Raw genomic sequence first — 16,368 nt, forward strand, 5'->3', positions numbered from 1 at the left:
ACACGTAATCTGTTGTTTTTCTTCGATTTAAAAGTTGAAAATAATCGAAGTTCAGTGATATTTCTCTGCGATATTTTTGTTATTAACTATTCCTTTCTTTAAATTCCGGTTTTGCTTATATTTGTAGTTTAAGTTCTAGTGAATATTCTTGTGTTACTGTTGTTAGTTTCCATGTGTATTTCTGTGTGTTTTTTTTTGAGTGGATTTCCAAACCTTTCTTTATTTAAATAAATTGACATAAAAAAAAGATTTGAAATTACATTGGAATGATTTTATCTTCTTTATAAAGCTACTTAAACGATCCAAATTTTATACGTTCGTTCTTGTTTTCTCAAGACCAATACAAATACTAGTATTAATTTTCAACTTCTAAAAGTTACAGTTAACAGTAAAAATAAAAGAGTGACTGAAAACATTATAAATTTATAATAAATGATGCGGTAAAATGGACCACAAACGTGAATGGAAATCTATATTTTTGGAAAATCAAGTAACGCATCATAGATTCATAATCACTTCCTTAATTAGTGAAGAGTTCAGTGTCGAGCATGGTACACTTTAATCCGTCAATTCAATTTTTTAAGATTTTATAATTGATACAACCGCAGGTTTTTTTTTTTTTTTGGGCACTCTTTATGTTAGATTTTATTTTCTTAAATCTTAAGATAATTAAATTCCAGCATTTCTTACAATCAACAATTGTCGTCAATATTTTTTCTTTGGTTAACTATAGATCCTTTAAACTTAAAGTAAGAGATGATTACATATGACTTTTTAGATAATGAATGGATTGTTTTTAAACTATGAAAATATATAGGTTAATTTTTAAAATCATATATGAAATCACGAAATGATTCTTAGCTATGTGGGTTATCAATTAATCAAATATATTATATATAGTAACCTAAATGCTTTCTTCTTCTTTTCTTTTTAAGAACCAAATTCTATCTTTTTCAAAACAACTCAACTGTACTTACGCAGATATAATAATTAAGTCCAGCCTCAAGTAGATAGATCATTTGGCTTCTCATTTTATATACAACCAGTAGGAGGATCTTCACCAATCACCAAATTACATTCCACTCAAAACCTAAACAAAACCGAGACCCCAAGGAACCCAACCAGGATCTTTAGATTACAATCCGTGCGTTTATCCCGTTTCATCTTTTTCTTTCCGTCGATCTATGACCTGCGATTGGTTACCTTACACACGACGACAAATCCTGCTGGGAAGATCCACCATTCACTTTTTTCTGATCATTTTTGTTGTTCTTTTATTTTTGTTGGCGTGTTCTTCAGTCACTGATGATGAAGACTTACTCACTGATGATGCTCTTCGTTTTGGGGCAATTCTTCAGTCAACTAGGATTCTCGAGACGTCAAAATTTTACTATTTACGTACGTAAAATTTCTTTCATTTTGTATTGTTTTTGTATTTACATATACGCAACATTACTATAGTTCGATGGTTTTGACTCTTTTTTTTTTGCTCTCTCTCTTTTTTTTTTTCTGTAAAGAGCCCCGATGGAGACTTGATTGACTGCATCGACCGGGCCGATCAACGAGCATTTGATCATCCACTCCTGAGGAACCATATCATTCAGGTGTTTCTCAACAAATTTGTTTATTTATTATTTCTAAAATAATCATATTTCTGTAATTTATATATAATTTCTACGATAAAATTTTTAAGATTAATTTTGTATTGTTTGGAAAACAAAAATGCAGGAATATCCCACTGGAATGCCACAAATTGGAATAGAAGTAGCGCCAACTGGTCAAGTGTGGCACGAAACAGGGTTAAAGTGTCCCGCGGGGACGATTCCAGTGCGTCGGGAAACCGGTGATCCGAGTGCTTCGTACCGAAAATATCACCCAGACGCAAATGATCTCGCCGCCAAAGCCACTACCGGACACAAGGTAAGCAAACTGTTAATTCCATTTTGTTTCGTATACTTTTATTTTTATATATTAGAAAGGGATATATATATATATATGGTGCATTCTTCTTTCTTTCCTTGCTCTTGCGGGTTCTCGTCCTTATATAGAAGCGAGAATATGCTCTCTTTCCACCACCAAATGGTGGGACCAGCGAGAGGGATTTATTACTCGACTATATACATAGATTTATTTTGTAAAAATAAGATTATGCACATAGGTTCAAAAGTAAAATAACATCGAACATAAATAAATAAAAAACCTTTCATGGGCTTTTCCCAACTCTACATAATATAAATATTGACAAAATTAATATTTGGGCCACAAAATTAATGGCCCATGATCTATTGTTTTAAACTGTTATGGACTTTACAATAATATTATCTAGACCGAAAACAAAATAACATCACACTCTACAAATATTACAGAAATTGTATATTAGGACTCTCTCAACATCTCTATCAACTATATCATCTAATGTATGTTATGTATATATATAAACATAACATCTAATAATTTGTTAGTTCCCGTGAGGTCGTTAGATATTAGAAATTATTTTATAAATGTTCCTAATATCAGTTATATATGACTATAAAACAGTATGCGATTGGATTTATGGTAAACCGAGGGAGAATATATGGAACGAGAGCAACATTAATGTATGGGATCCTATTGTTGAAGCCCAGGGCGATTTCAGCCTCGCTCAAATCTGGCTGGCATCAGGATCGTACGAAAATGGGGATGTCAATACCATTGAAGCGGGTTGGCAGGTTTGTATGTTTCATATTATTAATGTTTTTTGCAAAATGTTTATAGAATCGATATGTATATAATTAAACTATTTTGACTTCTGTAGGTTTATCCGTCGAGGTATCATGACAACCAACCCAGGTTGTTTACATATTGGACGGTATTTTTTTCTTCTCCCAATTAGTTTGATATCAGAATTTGCATAGTTTATTAATGGGTTAGATGAATAATTAATAGTATAATATGGAGTAAAGAAAGAGTGCCGGCCCAGCATAATATGAGGCCCAAAATACATTTATTGTTTTATAGATAATATTCTAAAATTAAAACCAAATCATAAAAGTTTTTAAAACAGGGCCTATTTTTGCAATACAAAATAGATAATATATAAAAGTTGAGATCAAATCTTAAAATTTCAGAAAAATGGGGCATATAATTCCAATAACATTTTTTTTGGGCCTAATTGTGTTAATAAAAATTTCAAAAAAATCTAAGCCCCAATACAAAAGTGTCTTAAAAATTTGTGACGGGCCGGGCCTCCTATAAGATAGAGCAATCTTAGCAATTATTATCAAAAAAAGAAAAAACAAAGATGAGAACAATCTTAAAAGGGAATTGTTGAGACCATAACTGTTAATATCCTGAATAACAATATATTTTATGTTTATTATACCAAATACTAATTAATTCTCTATGTATATGACTCAGTTTTTATACTATAATTTTAAACAGCAATATAATTAAAACATATTTTTGTTTTTAACAATATAAAATGATTTGACCAAAAAATATTTTTCATAAAAAAATTTAAACTACAATATGAATTGACTGAAAATTTATATAGAGAATTTATGACGTCTCCAATTGCACCCTTAATTCTTAAATTAGAATAAAACAACATGCATGTGATATATACTTATAAATATATATAAAGTAATAAAATTATACATTTTTATGCAGAAAAATGGATATAATGGTACAGGATGCTATGGCATCGACTGCGGGGGGTTTGTTCAGACGAGCAGCACGATCGCTATAGGAGCAGCCATTAGTCGCACTTCCACATCCAGAAGTACCCAACTCGATATTACGATACAAATTTCCAAGGTATGAAATCTTACTTAACTTGTTTTTTTTCTTTTCTTTTTGTAGGTTATTTAACTTGTTCTTATTTTACGTATGTTTGCTAACAAATAAATAAAAATTGTAGGATCCGGTTTCCGGCAACTGGTGGTTGGGACTAGGCCAAAATAACGTGCCAATCGGATACTGGCCTGCCGCAATTTTCACGGTTTTATCCAATCATGCGACGACGGTTGAGTGGGGCGGAGAGGTTTTATATAGAAACCTCTCGGGCGTGAACACGATGGCCCAAATGGGGTCGGGAGAATATGCCGATAAAGGCTTTAGGAGAGCGGCATATTTTTGCAATTTGAAAGTGGCAGAAAACAATCACACTCTGCTACCTGTCGAAGATTTTGGTGTACAAGCAGATCATCCTCAGTACTTTACTGTAAAGAAGTTGTACAACAGCAACTGCGGCAATCATTTTTACTACGGCGGACCAGGGCCTCAGCGTTCCGGAACGGTTCACGGAACAGTAGTTTCTCGTGTGATTTTTTTGGTCTTATTTGTTAGGTTTTTTTTTTTTAGTTTTTTATTTGAGTGTGTTTAGTTTCATAAGTTAGAAAGTTGGGTTTTGTTAAAACTAAAAGATGTTGGTTATGCTTTTTTACTTGAGTGTTTGTTTTCATTAAGAAGACTCTAGTATGGTCAGATATAATATAATTTACGTACTTGTTTAATCTCTGAACAAAAATAGAAACAAACTAAACAGCAACCCCTCTTTTCCCAAGAAAGTGTGTCTCTTAGTTGTTAGCATAGCTTTTGACCATATTAGAGTCTTCTTAATGAAAAAAGAAAGAAAGAAAGAGTCTTCTTAATGAGTTTCACTGTTAGAAAAAACAACTCACAGAAATCCCAATATACATTATTGTTGTAACTCAATCTGAGATACATCACTATGAACCTTTGTACCGATTCAATCTCACACGCACTCGATCACTCGCTTGTAAAATACCAAAAGAAAAGAAAGAAGAAAGTACAGAGCACACTGAGAATTAACAAGTTTAGGTTATGATGTGAAACCCAACGTCTCGCCGGAGAGTTTCTCTGGAATCCACTAGAACGTTAGCTCAAACTCAAGCTCTCTCTCTACAATGCTTCTCTCTCTTTCACATTCTATTCTGTTGCGGAGAAGGAAGAAGAATGAAGAGTAATACACTTTATAACTCAGTCGATTACTTCTGTTATAGACCGGACATGAGTACCGCTAGATTGCCTAACGCTAACACACATAACGAACCCTCTAATCCTTTCAGAGTCTTTGGAACACTTAGAGAAAACTTACCAAATAAAGGACACACCCTTCAATTCTCCACCTTGTCCTTTATACAGTATTTTTCTAGCTTTGCCTGGATTCCCTCTCTGGTACATGAGAAAAATCACTCACACTTCCGAGTTAAACCACTCAGACTTACTTCCCTTCCTGAGTAAACCCACCCAGCTGTTTTAAATTACCTAAGCAAAGCCACTCAGCCTTGTTCTTGGAGCTTACAGCTCCTCACTCACTGTTCAGTAACCCTGAGCAACTCCAGAGCTTCCTGAAATTTTCCCACCGGTAACACTTTTGTGAATATTTCAGCTGTATTATACTCGGTTGCAATCTTGACCACCCTGATGACTCCATTGCTGATCAAGTCTCAAATGAAGTGATACTTGATCGCTATATGAAACACTGCATTCTTAACTAGAGTAATCAAACTCTGAGAATCACTATAAATGTCAACCGTTTTCTACTGAAGCCTGAGCTCATTCATCAAACCCTTTAGCCATACCGCCTCCTTCGCAGCATCCGTCAGTGCCATGTACTCAGCCTCTATAGAAGACAGAAACACAACTTTCTGCAGATTAGATTTCCAGCTAATAGCATTACCTCCCAAAGTGAAGACCACTCCTGTAGTTGACCTTTTCCTGTCTGAGTCTCAACCATAATCAGAATCGCAATATCCTCTAAGAATAAACTCTACATCCTTTATGTAACACAGTTTCCTATGCAGAACCACTGATGTATCTTAGTATCCCCTTCACCACCTGCCAATGGCTTTTGACATGTTTGCTCATGTATCTGTAGACTATTCCCACTGCATAAGCCATATTTGGTCTTATTTCTATCATATAATACATCAAACTACCAACAACACTCTGATATGGAATTCCTTTCATATGACCTGACTGTTCTTCCAACTCTTCATCTGTGACAGCTCTCAGTTTGAAATGCGCACCAATCGGAGTATCCACAGCCTTACATTGATCCATCTTGAACGTTCCCAAGACCTTCAATAGATATCCTTCCTACGAGATTGTGAGAGTACCTTTCGTCTTGTCTCTCATGATCTCCATTCCTAATATCTTCTTATCATCTCCTAGATCTTTCATATCAAACTCAGAATTTAACAAAGTCTTCAAACTCTGGACCTGCTCCTTATTAGTGGACGCAATCAGGATATTGTCTATGTATAAGAGCAAGTAGATACCTTTACCATTGTGAAGATCCTTGAAGTAGACACATCTGTCATACTGACTCTTTAAGTAACCATTGGATCTAAAAAACTCATCAAACCGGTTGTTCCACTGGCGATGTGACTACTTAAGCCCGTATAGTGATCTCTGTAGCAAACAAACCTTATCCGGGTGATTCTTGTCAATGTACCCTTCAGGCTGATCCATGTAAATTGTCTCATTTAGAAACCCGTGTAAGAATATTTTCTTCACGTCCATTTGCTGGAGCTCCATGTCAAAATGTACCACAATAGACAATAAAAATCTTTTCGGCACATGCTTGACTACTATAGAGAAGATTTCCTGATAATCGACACCCTCTTTTTAAGACACCCTTCGCCACCACTCTGGCTTTAAACCTCAAACTTTCCACCCCTAAAATTTACTGACTCCCTTGATTTTTGACCTTATTTGTCGTACCCTGCAAAATTTAGAATGACTCTCTACTGGTTCCTTCATGAAAACTGTGCATCCCAACACTACCTTTAGAACCTCTTCTTTATCTCTGAATTCACATCCCTTAGCCTCCAACGTTCCCAAAGAAACGAGATTCCTACCAATGGTAGGCATGTATCCACATCATGTAGAACAAAATTCGTCCAATCCAAATTGCTAAACCTGATGCTTCCTATCCCACAGACCTCTGAGAGTGTATCATTAGCATGCAAACCTTTCCTGACACAGACTCTTTTATATCAATAAAGAACTCTTTCACCGAAGTCATGTTGAACGTGCACCTAATATCCATGACCCACTCATCTTTGTCACTCGCTACTTGTGATAGATTCACCTAAGAATCTATCAAACCATCCAAATCTTGCGCATTATCCTTTGCTAAAGCTGTTTTGCATGTCCCTGATGCTGACCCTTATTCTTGTTTTCCAACCACTTGTACCACTGCTTCTTGTAGTGGCCTTCTTTACCACAAACGCAATAAAATTTCTTGCCACCTTCTCTCGATTTAGATCTAGAACGGCTATTGGTACCCTTTCCAGACTTCTGTTCTATGTTCTTTCTTTGACAAAATGAGCCTCAGATATTAAGTTCCCATTTCTGTCATCTCTTAATTCCATCTCCTTCGATCTCGTAGCACTAGCCACATCCTCAAACTTGATACCGTCTCTCCCATATCTCAGCGTCTCCTTAAGCATGTCATACCTTGGTGGAAGAGAGCTCAACAACAACACTGCTTGAACCTCATCTAGAACCTCAATATTCAGATGACTGAGATCCGAAATCAACTTCAGAAACTCATTAATGTTCTCTTCAAGAGACTTAGAATCTTGCATGTTAAAGTTATAGACCTTAAGCTGCAAATAGACTCAATTGGGAAGAGTCTTTACCATGAACATCTGTTCAAAGATCCCCCAAGTTTCCGGTGCGGTTGTACACCAATCAATTTTCCGCAGCATTATATCCTCTACGTTCAATAAGATGACGTTTTTTGTTTTTTCACACTGATCAAGCCTCACAGCTTCTTCTTCTATACGCTTCTTCTTGGTAGCTGGATCTGAATCTTCCTCTTCCATCTGATCTTTAGGTGCATGCTCCGTAATAACATCTTTGAGACCTAAGACACTCAAGTGCGATAAATGCAAGTCTTCCAGAGAGAAAAATCTCGTGATCCATCGAACATCACAACCTTCAGTTTCGTGCTCATCTTGGATTCGACTTAGTAACCGCCAAACGAGGCTCTGATACTACTTGTTGTAACTCGATCTGAGATAGATCACTATGAACCGTTGTATCAATTCAATTACAGACGCACTTGATCACTCATTTGTAAAATACAGAAAGAAAAGAAAGAAGAAAATACAGAGCACACAGAGAATTAACTAGTTCAGATTCCGATGTGGAAGCCTACGTCTCGCCGGAGAGTTTCTCCGGAATCCACTAGAATGTTAGTTCAAACTCTCTCTCTCTCTCTCTACAATGCTTCTCTCTCTTTCTCACTCGATTCTGTTGTATATAAGGAAGAAGAAGAAAGAGTAATCGACTTTATAAGGGCATGTGCATCGGTTGGGACAGAATTTTGGTCCTTCAATTATTTTATTCATATTTTGAGAGTTTCTTAAGTTTTGTATAGCATTGGTGTCCTTCAGGGTGTGGTCCTTCATAGTATTTTTAATTAAAAAAATTATTTTTTTAAATAAATATGTAAAAACATATTAAAGTTTTAATATAAATAAAACATATAACATTAACATTAAAAACATAAGAAAATTACAAAGTTACAAAAACTTGAAAAAACAAAAAATACAATTAAAACATGAAAGATAAAAAACATAAACCATACAAACATTAAAAGGAGGGTGACCATAGAGAAACTCGTAACACAATACACCTAAAGTCCAGTTATCAACAGCATAATCGTGATCTCTATTCTCGACCATCTCAGGTGCCAAGTAGTCTAAGGTTCCACACATTGTTTTCCTCTTGTTACTTGACTGAACTGACCACCCAAAGTCAGCAATTTTCAATCTCTCCTGCGTATGTATTATGACATTATACTACTAATTATTATGACACATTACTAATGATCAATAACATCCTGAGTTCTCAATATAACCAATAGACACACATAACATTACCTCATGATCAAGCAACAAGTTTTCAGGTTTGATGTCTCTGTGAATAACACATTTGCCATGACAATAGGCTAGTGCCTGACTGAGACTTGCAATGTACTGAAATCGTTAAGAGAAAACAAGCAAATCAGAAGCAACATTGCAAAACAAAATGATAAAGATCTTAAGGCAAAAGGAGGAAGGAGAGACTCACAGTGGCGGATTGCTTTTCAGAGAGATGACCATTCTTTTTGAGGAGGCCATAGACCATCATGCCGTTATACATTGCATTATAAGCAAGATCCCAACTTTATTCTGACTACATCCGTTGAACAAAACCAAACCAATTCCACAACAAATAAAGAGTAAAACAAAACTTACTTATGATGACCAACTAGCTCTAGGATCCATCCCTTGCTGCCAAACATAAACAAGCTCATCCCAACCTGTGCTCGCCATCAAACCTTCAACAAGAACACTCATATCGATCCCAACAGCAAACTCTGTATGATGATCATACCTACCAACCAAAGCATCTTCCACCATATAATCCCAAAGACAAACAGTCATATCATATGAGCAAGAAGCTATCAGACTCCTCCTGTGCGGCGAGAATTTCACCTTCTTCACGGCATATCCATGGCCATTAAGCACAGCCAAAGGAACTCTATAACTCCTAACATCCCAAACCTTAATCGTCTTATCCACTGAAGAGGTAGCTAAAATACAATCATCATACTTGTTCCAATCACAGGACAACAACTCAAAATCATGAGCAGGGATGATCATAGTTGAACCACGCTCTCTAACATCCCAAATCCTCAAAGTACAATCTCCAGAAGCAGAAGCAAACACATCGCCATGTTTAGGGTTCCAAGTCGCTTGGTAAACGCAATAAGCATGTTCCTTGAATGTTCTAATACTTGCGGGACGATCCATAGCCCAAAGCTTCACCGTATCGTCCCACGACAAAGTGAGAAACGAATCACGCCGCGTCGGATTGTAATCCACAGAGTGAACCTCACGCGCGTGCTCTTGGAACGATCGAATCGGATTAGACGGAGGAGGTAGAGCTGTGTCGTAAATCTTCACTGAGCCGTCACCAATCGCGGCGACGAGTACGGAGTCATGAGATTCCGACCAGCAGACGTCGTACCCTTTCCCAGTGGTCTCCCGATCTTGAAATCTGCCAGGGTTGAGGGTCCATGGGGCTTCTCACTATCGTCAGCGTCAGATTCTCACGATTTCTTACTCATTTTTTTCCGACTCAGACGACGGCGAGAGAGCAAAAAGTAACGATGAGTTTAAGATAAGAGATAGAAGAGAAAGAGATGAAGAGCCTTTGATTCAGCCAATTTTCAAGGAGATCACCCTTCGGAAGAAGAATCGCCGTCGAGAGAGAGAAAGAGTAAAGAAAGAGAAAGGGAAAGAACACAAATGACTCGAGACCACGGTTTTTTGGGTTTACCCTACCCAAACGCCAACATTCAATAACATGCCGCCACGTGTTAGGACGGACGAACCAAAATACGTCCCAATTCTAGATACGTTTCTTCTATTTTTCTTTATTTTTGATTTAAATTTAAAATTTTTATTAGGTGGGACGGTGTCAATATATGCCGATACACATGCCCTAACTTAGTTGATTACTTCTGTCATAGACCGTACACGTGTATCGTTAGATTGCCTAACACTAACACACATAACGAACCTTTTACTCCTTTTAAAGTCTTCGGAACATTTAGAGAAAACTTACCGAATAAAAGACACACCGTTCAAGTATATTAAAAACATTTACAAAAATTGCTATTTGTTTGCCTATATATTTGGTGGATCTGCCTTGCATTTTGGTTGTGAACTTGTCAATTTGCCATTTTAAGCCAAAACAAATGACCGTTTTGCCCTTGACTGTGTGTTTGGTGTAACAAGATAAGAACAATATATTCATTGCAATCCAAAATCTTACCATTATATCTACCAAAAACTATACATATACAAAAGCCAATATATTATCGAATAGCAAACAAATATATCCAACAAGAAAAAATAGCACTGGTTGATGTATTTATTTGCCTCTAAAAAAGGCAGTTCACTCCATTGGTTTTGGAAATTAAAGCAGTTAAGCTTCGATATCCTTGAGTCTGAGAGTGACGACTCTCTTGTGTTCATAAAGACCTTTAATTTCAGCTGTCCTCGTATTGTATGGACCACAGTTTCTCGGACCTTACTAAAATTCAAACACACCTGTATAATGGGAGGGAAACTATACCCTAAAGAGAAATGGGCACGATGGGAACCCAAGCACACCAATGTTAACGCACAACTCATAAAACTTGCAATTCAAAACCTTTACCCTAAGGGGAAATGGAAACAAGGAGAACCAAAGCTAGCATACCACCAAAGTGTCACATCTTTTTGTTTAGAATACCTTTAGTTTCTTTCACTTGCAAACTAATATATTAATTGAAGAAAAAGTAGATATATAATAATAATAATAATAATAATAATAATAATAATAATAATAATAATAATAATAATAATGGAGAAAAAATTTATAAAAAAAAACGATGTTACTTGTTTGGAATTATGTCCTACCATTCATCACTTACTTCAATATGTTTAATAGAAATATTTAACTATTTTTATAAATTATTTTACATATTTGATCAAAATAGAGTCAAAAGTAGGGGGTGTTCAAAATACAACATAAATGTCAATAACTTTTGACCCAAAATAATAATATAATAACAATAATGGGAGAAAAAGATTTAGCAAAATTAAACAAATTGGGAAATATGAGATTTACCAAGACAAAGATTAATTATATAAGTGGAATCTCTCTAAAAGATTAACATCATCTTATTCAGATAAATTTATACAAATAATTATCATCATGGATATCACAAAAGCTTTGGTGATTTTTCAATTTGTCATATTAGCAGTTTCTTTGTCCAACCATATCGTTAGTGCTTTAGCCTTTAGGTATATTTAAATCTTTTGTATTTGTGATATGCTAATAATGATCATAATTTTTGGAGTCTGTACAAAACTCTAAAAAAATCTGATTGAATTTATTTGTACCCCTTTGCTCAATGAGAAAATGAGTCAGATTCTATAGGATCACACATATGGGATTTAAGAATGATGGAAGGGAATAAAATCAAAAAGAAATCAAATAAAGAAAAAGAGAGAAAATAAAGAAATAATAAATAAATAAAAATGAAGTAGAATCCCAGATTCCAAATGAAGAAATTCAAACTTGAAAAATGCACTACATATAACTCTTGCAGTCTTGGTAAAACTCATTTTACCAAATATATTTAATTTTACTATTAAATGTTTTCCCCATTTACGCCGAAAAAATCTTATGTTGGTCAAGAAAATGTATTACTCTCTCTGTCTCATAAAGATTGATGTTTTGGGATATTTTTTTGTTCCACAAAGATTGATGTTTTGTAAACTTCAAGAAATAATCATTGAAAATATTTAAAATTTTGAATTGTTATTGGTTCAAAATTAAATAATATCTCTTTAGTCAAAGAAAAAAATATATTTAAACTCAGTAATTATTGTTTTCTTAAAATGTGTAAAAACTTATTAACTTCAATCTTTGTGGGACGGAGAGAGTAACATTTATTTTCTGTATTTGACCATATCGTTTGATTAGATTTATGCAATACTATTTTGGTAATTTATTTATGTATCTTGAACATATACTACTCGAAAAAGATATGCATGAAAGTGTTGACCATAACAGCCATGCATGGCTGCTCAAAAGACACGATCTCCACCCATCACTTACTTGGGCACAGCTGGTCCTTCGTCGGTCTGCAAGCAAGACTGCAGCCATTGGTGTCTTCCTGGAGTTCCTGATTCTTGGAATGAGCTTCTTTAGGCATTTTTTCTTAAGCACGAAGGCTATTCAAGATCAAACAATGGTGACGCAAACACCTTTACGTAACAACTTTGGTAAAATAGCTGTTGCAAGATTTTAACGGCTGAGATTTTGATTGGGTGTTAGGCTAGTAGGGTGGAGAATATGTAATTACTGACTAGGTTAAGAAACTTTGTAAAAGTTTCAAAGATTTGACCTCAGCAGATATACAGTATTAGATATTTATCGTCACAAAAAAAAAAAAAAAAAAAAAGATATTTATCGTCACAACTGTTACATTTTTTTAGTTGTTTGTTGTTATATAAAGATGACTAGAATATGATCCGTGCTACAGCACGAGTTGAAATTCCTTAATTTTGTTTATTTCGTAATTTTTATTTAATTGAAAGAGATCAACAAACCCTAAACAACATTATATATTTTTGTTTGTTAATTTTATTTAATTTGTTTAGTGTTTAAAATTATATATTATATTTTGATTGTTAATTCTATGATTTAACCTATAGTATAGCGCATATTAATTTTATGACCAAATATATAACATATGTTTGCCAAAATCATCGTGACCGAGAAAGCCTATCAAACAATATTATTCCAAACTTAAATTTAATCCGAGAAATTATATTTTTAAAATTTTAATCCGTGCTCTAGCAAGAAATCATATTTATTGAAAATTTTTTCATATTATAGTGACATATTATTGACTTATGCTATAACAAATCAAATTAGAGTGTTTATAATTTTAACTTTTTAATCTATCAAATATTTTTGATATTCTTAAAAATATCAGATTAAACTATTTTTCAAGATTCCAAATTAAATTATTTAAAAAGTTTATTATAGTATATAAAACTATACAATTTAACAAAAGAAATATATGAAATGAATTTAAATATTCAAATTTTGACCTGTTACTCAGTCAAAAATTTCTGATAAAGTTAGGTGAGATTTTTTTTTAAATATAATCGGAAAAATCACTTGTAATATAAGGAAGAGTGATTAATTTCTATTAATTTCTGAGATTTTTTTTGTCTATATATGGTTAGTTAAATATTTTTTGAGATTTTATTTTATTTTTTGGAATATCCTTTTTAAGAGGATCATAATCCTAAATCTATATAACATATCAAATAATTAATCCATATAACTTTTTAAATTAATTAATCTTAGTTATAAATTTATAACCTATATTAATATTATATGGTCTACCAATTTGAAGTCGTGTACTTCCGTTTTATTAAAATGAGGATTTCATTTGAATATTATGTTGTTTGAATATATACGTACTGACTTATTTAGTAACATATAATATTTGTATGATTTCAAAAACATTAATTATAAATTACTTCTATGAACAATATCTTGATAGTTTTGATATAGATAAAAAAAATATATCAAATACTATACATCATCAAAAGAAAAAATTATGCACACTCATTATTTATACATATCGTCATATCGAAATGGCTTACGCTTCTCGACCCTCTGGCGTCTGTCTCAATGGCGGACCCAGTAAAGAGGAAGGCAGGTCACTTGACCGGGTAAAATCTTCAAATAACCTTTAGTGCATGTAAAATAATGAAAGTTTCAACAGCACAGTTGGTAATAGTCTAGAACATTGACCTGCTTAAACCTGAGTTCGAGTCTCCAATTTTACAAAATTATTGATTTTTACCTTCCATTTCAACTTTAATGCATATCATTTTTTTATATATCTACTACTTTCTTTAATAAATCACAGCTTTTTGGTACCTTTTTTTTAATTACTTATGAAAATGATTTTTTTAGTGTTCATGAAATATATTAACAGAATGAATATTATTTAAAAAAACTTTTGACCTCCCTAAATTTTTTATCTGGGTCCGCCACTGGTCTGTCTCCATAAACAGTATAGCTGCTCCAATTTTTCAAATACAAAACAAATAAAAAGGAATAATAATAATATTAACAGTTAAAACAGAACCAAAAAAGAAAAGAAAACAATCCAACTCACCAGAAGGATTGCTTGCTCAAAATAAGAAAATATAGAACTGGAACAACACTTTAGAAACAAATAATTCAGAGGTAGCTAGGATGAAATAGAATACAAAGTTTGTAAATTAAAACTCATTTATTGGCTTGATCAGCATTTCACAATACATAGAAGATCTTTCGCTTTCTAAAACTCTTTTTTACATTAATGGAAGCGAAAAATTTCTTAATTTTATGAAACTCAAACAATGGATCTGAATGAAAATGATGTCACTTGTGAGTAATGCAGAGGTCTTAGCTTAGGCTTTAAGAAGAAAAAAAAACTCATAAAAGTCTCCATACAATAAGTCTCATAACCACATGGATAAGCTCACACTAACCCGTCAATTTGGGATCCAATTTGGGATTTTTCTTGAGGGATATTGGTAAGGAATTGGAATGTAATAATGTCAATTCATAATGGATTCATATCGATACAGAAGAAAAGGTTCTCTATCGATTCAACAAGTGTTGTACTTAATGGATTTCACATAGTGATTTTTTTTTATCAAAAAAAAAATCTGATTGAATTTATTTGTACCCCTTTGCTCAATGAGAAAATGAGTCAGATTCTATAGGATCACACATATGGGATTTAAGAATGATGGAAGGGAATAAAATCAAAAAGAAATCAAATAAAGAAAAAGAGAGAAAATAAAGAAATAATAAATAAATAAAAATGAAGTAGAATCCCAGATTCCAAGTGAACAAATTCAAACTTGAAAAATGCACTACGTTTTTTTTAATAATATTTGATTAAGAGCACACATTAACATAATTTTTATTTTATTTCATTTAATTTAGTATAATCAAATCGATAATAATTTGTCTCATAAGTCCAACGCTAGGAAAGTAAAAAGTACAACGTTTGAAAATAGTTTAGCATTAGGGAGAAAATGAGTTTTTTTAGTTAGTAGTGTAGTGGTCATTGCAACAACATCTAATAGGATCTGTGGGAGTTCGGCTTACACAATCTCCTTTATAAAATCCTTTTTCAGTACAGTCCACAAAGCATTCACGCGATCCATATTCTCCTTGCACACACAAATGGTAGCAATGATCATATGTGAATTTTTCAATCTCTGCACCTACAAAATCCCACGAAATATATGTAAATTTATGTATAACACTCCAGACAATATCTTGAATGTTTTAAATATATATGTACGGATATCCAAGAACAATATCTATATATGTTTAGTTGCTTTTAAAATCGAACAATGTTTATTTGCAAATAACAAACACAAATCGCTGAATATATCTATACCTGAGGTAAAAACCACATGGTTGGAGAGCGAAACTGCTAATATGACAATGTGAAGAAAGATCACAAGAGCTTTTGTGATACCCATGATAATACTTTTTGCTGTCTAAAGTTAACTAAAAAAATATGTTATACTTTGGAACTTCAAGAAATACCCCACTTATATATAACTCTTGCAGTCTTGGTAAAACTCATTTTACCAAATATATTTAATTTTACTATTAAATGTTTTTCCTATTTACGCCGAAAAAAATCTTATGTTGGTCAAGAAAATGTATTAACATTTATTTTCTGTATTTGAACATATTGTTTGATTAGATTTA

The 16,368-nt window shown here is 33.4% G+C and overlaps 2 protein-coding genes and 1 pseudogene across 3 annotated transcripts; 1 reads left to right on the forward strand and 2 right to left on the reverse strand.

Moving 5' to 3' along the window:
• The first annotated feature begins 932 nt into the window (after window positions 1-932).
• On the forward strand, window positions 933-4,493 carry LOC104770268 (protein neprosin-like; annotated as a pseudogene). The gene is made up of 7 exons (XR_015593338.1): window positions 933-1,398; window positions 1,518-1,604; window positions 1,729-1,920; window positions 2,539-2,708; window positions 2,795-2,848; window positions 3,649-3,795; window positions 3,899-4,493. The product of XR_015593338.1 is annotated as a protein neprosin-like (transcript).
• A 4,411-nt stretch (window positions 4,494-8,904) lies between these two features.
• On the reverse strand, window positions 8,905-10,363 carry LOC104770269 (peroxisomal targeting signal type 2 receptor). The gene is made up of 2 exons (XM_010494667.3): window positions 9,091-10,363; window positions 8,905-8,996 (listed from the first exon to the last, which is right to left on the reverse strand). Exon 1 carries the CDS (start codon window positions 9,813-9,815, stop codon window positions 9,258-9,260), a length of 558 nt encoding a protein of 185 aa, XP_010492969.3. The 5' UTR covers window positions 9,816-10,363; the 3' UTR covers window positions 8,905-8,996; window positions 9,091-9,257.
• Window positions 10,364-15,550: 5,187 nt separating this feature from the next.
• On the reverse strand, window positions 15,551-16,204 carry LOC104770272 (defensin-like protein 49). Its single transcript, XM_087505730.1, has 2 exons — window positions 16,049-16,204; window positions 15,551-15,869 (listed from the first exon to the last, which is right to left on the reverse strand). Exons 1-2 carry the CDS (start codon window positions 16,131-16,133, stop codon window positions 15,688-15,690), a joined length of 267 nt encoding a protein of 88 aa, XP_087361856.1. The 5' UTR covers window positions 16,134-16,204; the 3' UTR covers window positions 15,551-15,687.
• Between the last annotated feature and the right edge of the window lie 164 nt (window positions 16,205-16,368).

The sequence above is a fragment of the Camelina sativa genome, chromosome 20 (genome assembly GCF_030686135.1).
Source record: "Camelina sativa cultivar CO46 ecotype springtype chromosome 20, ASM3068613v1".
Lineage (NCBI taxonomy): Eukaryota > Viridiplantae > Streptophyta > Magnoliopsida > Brassicales > Brassicaceae > Camelina > Camelina sativa.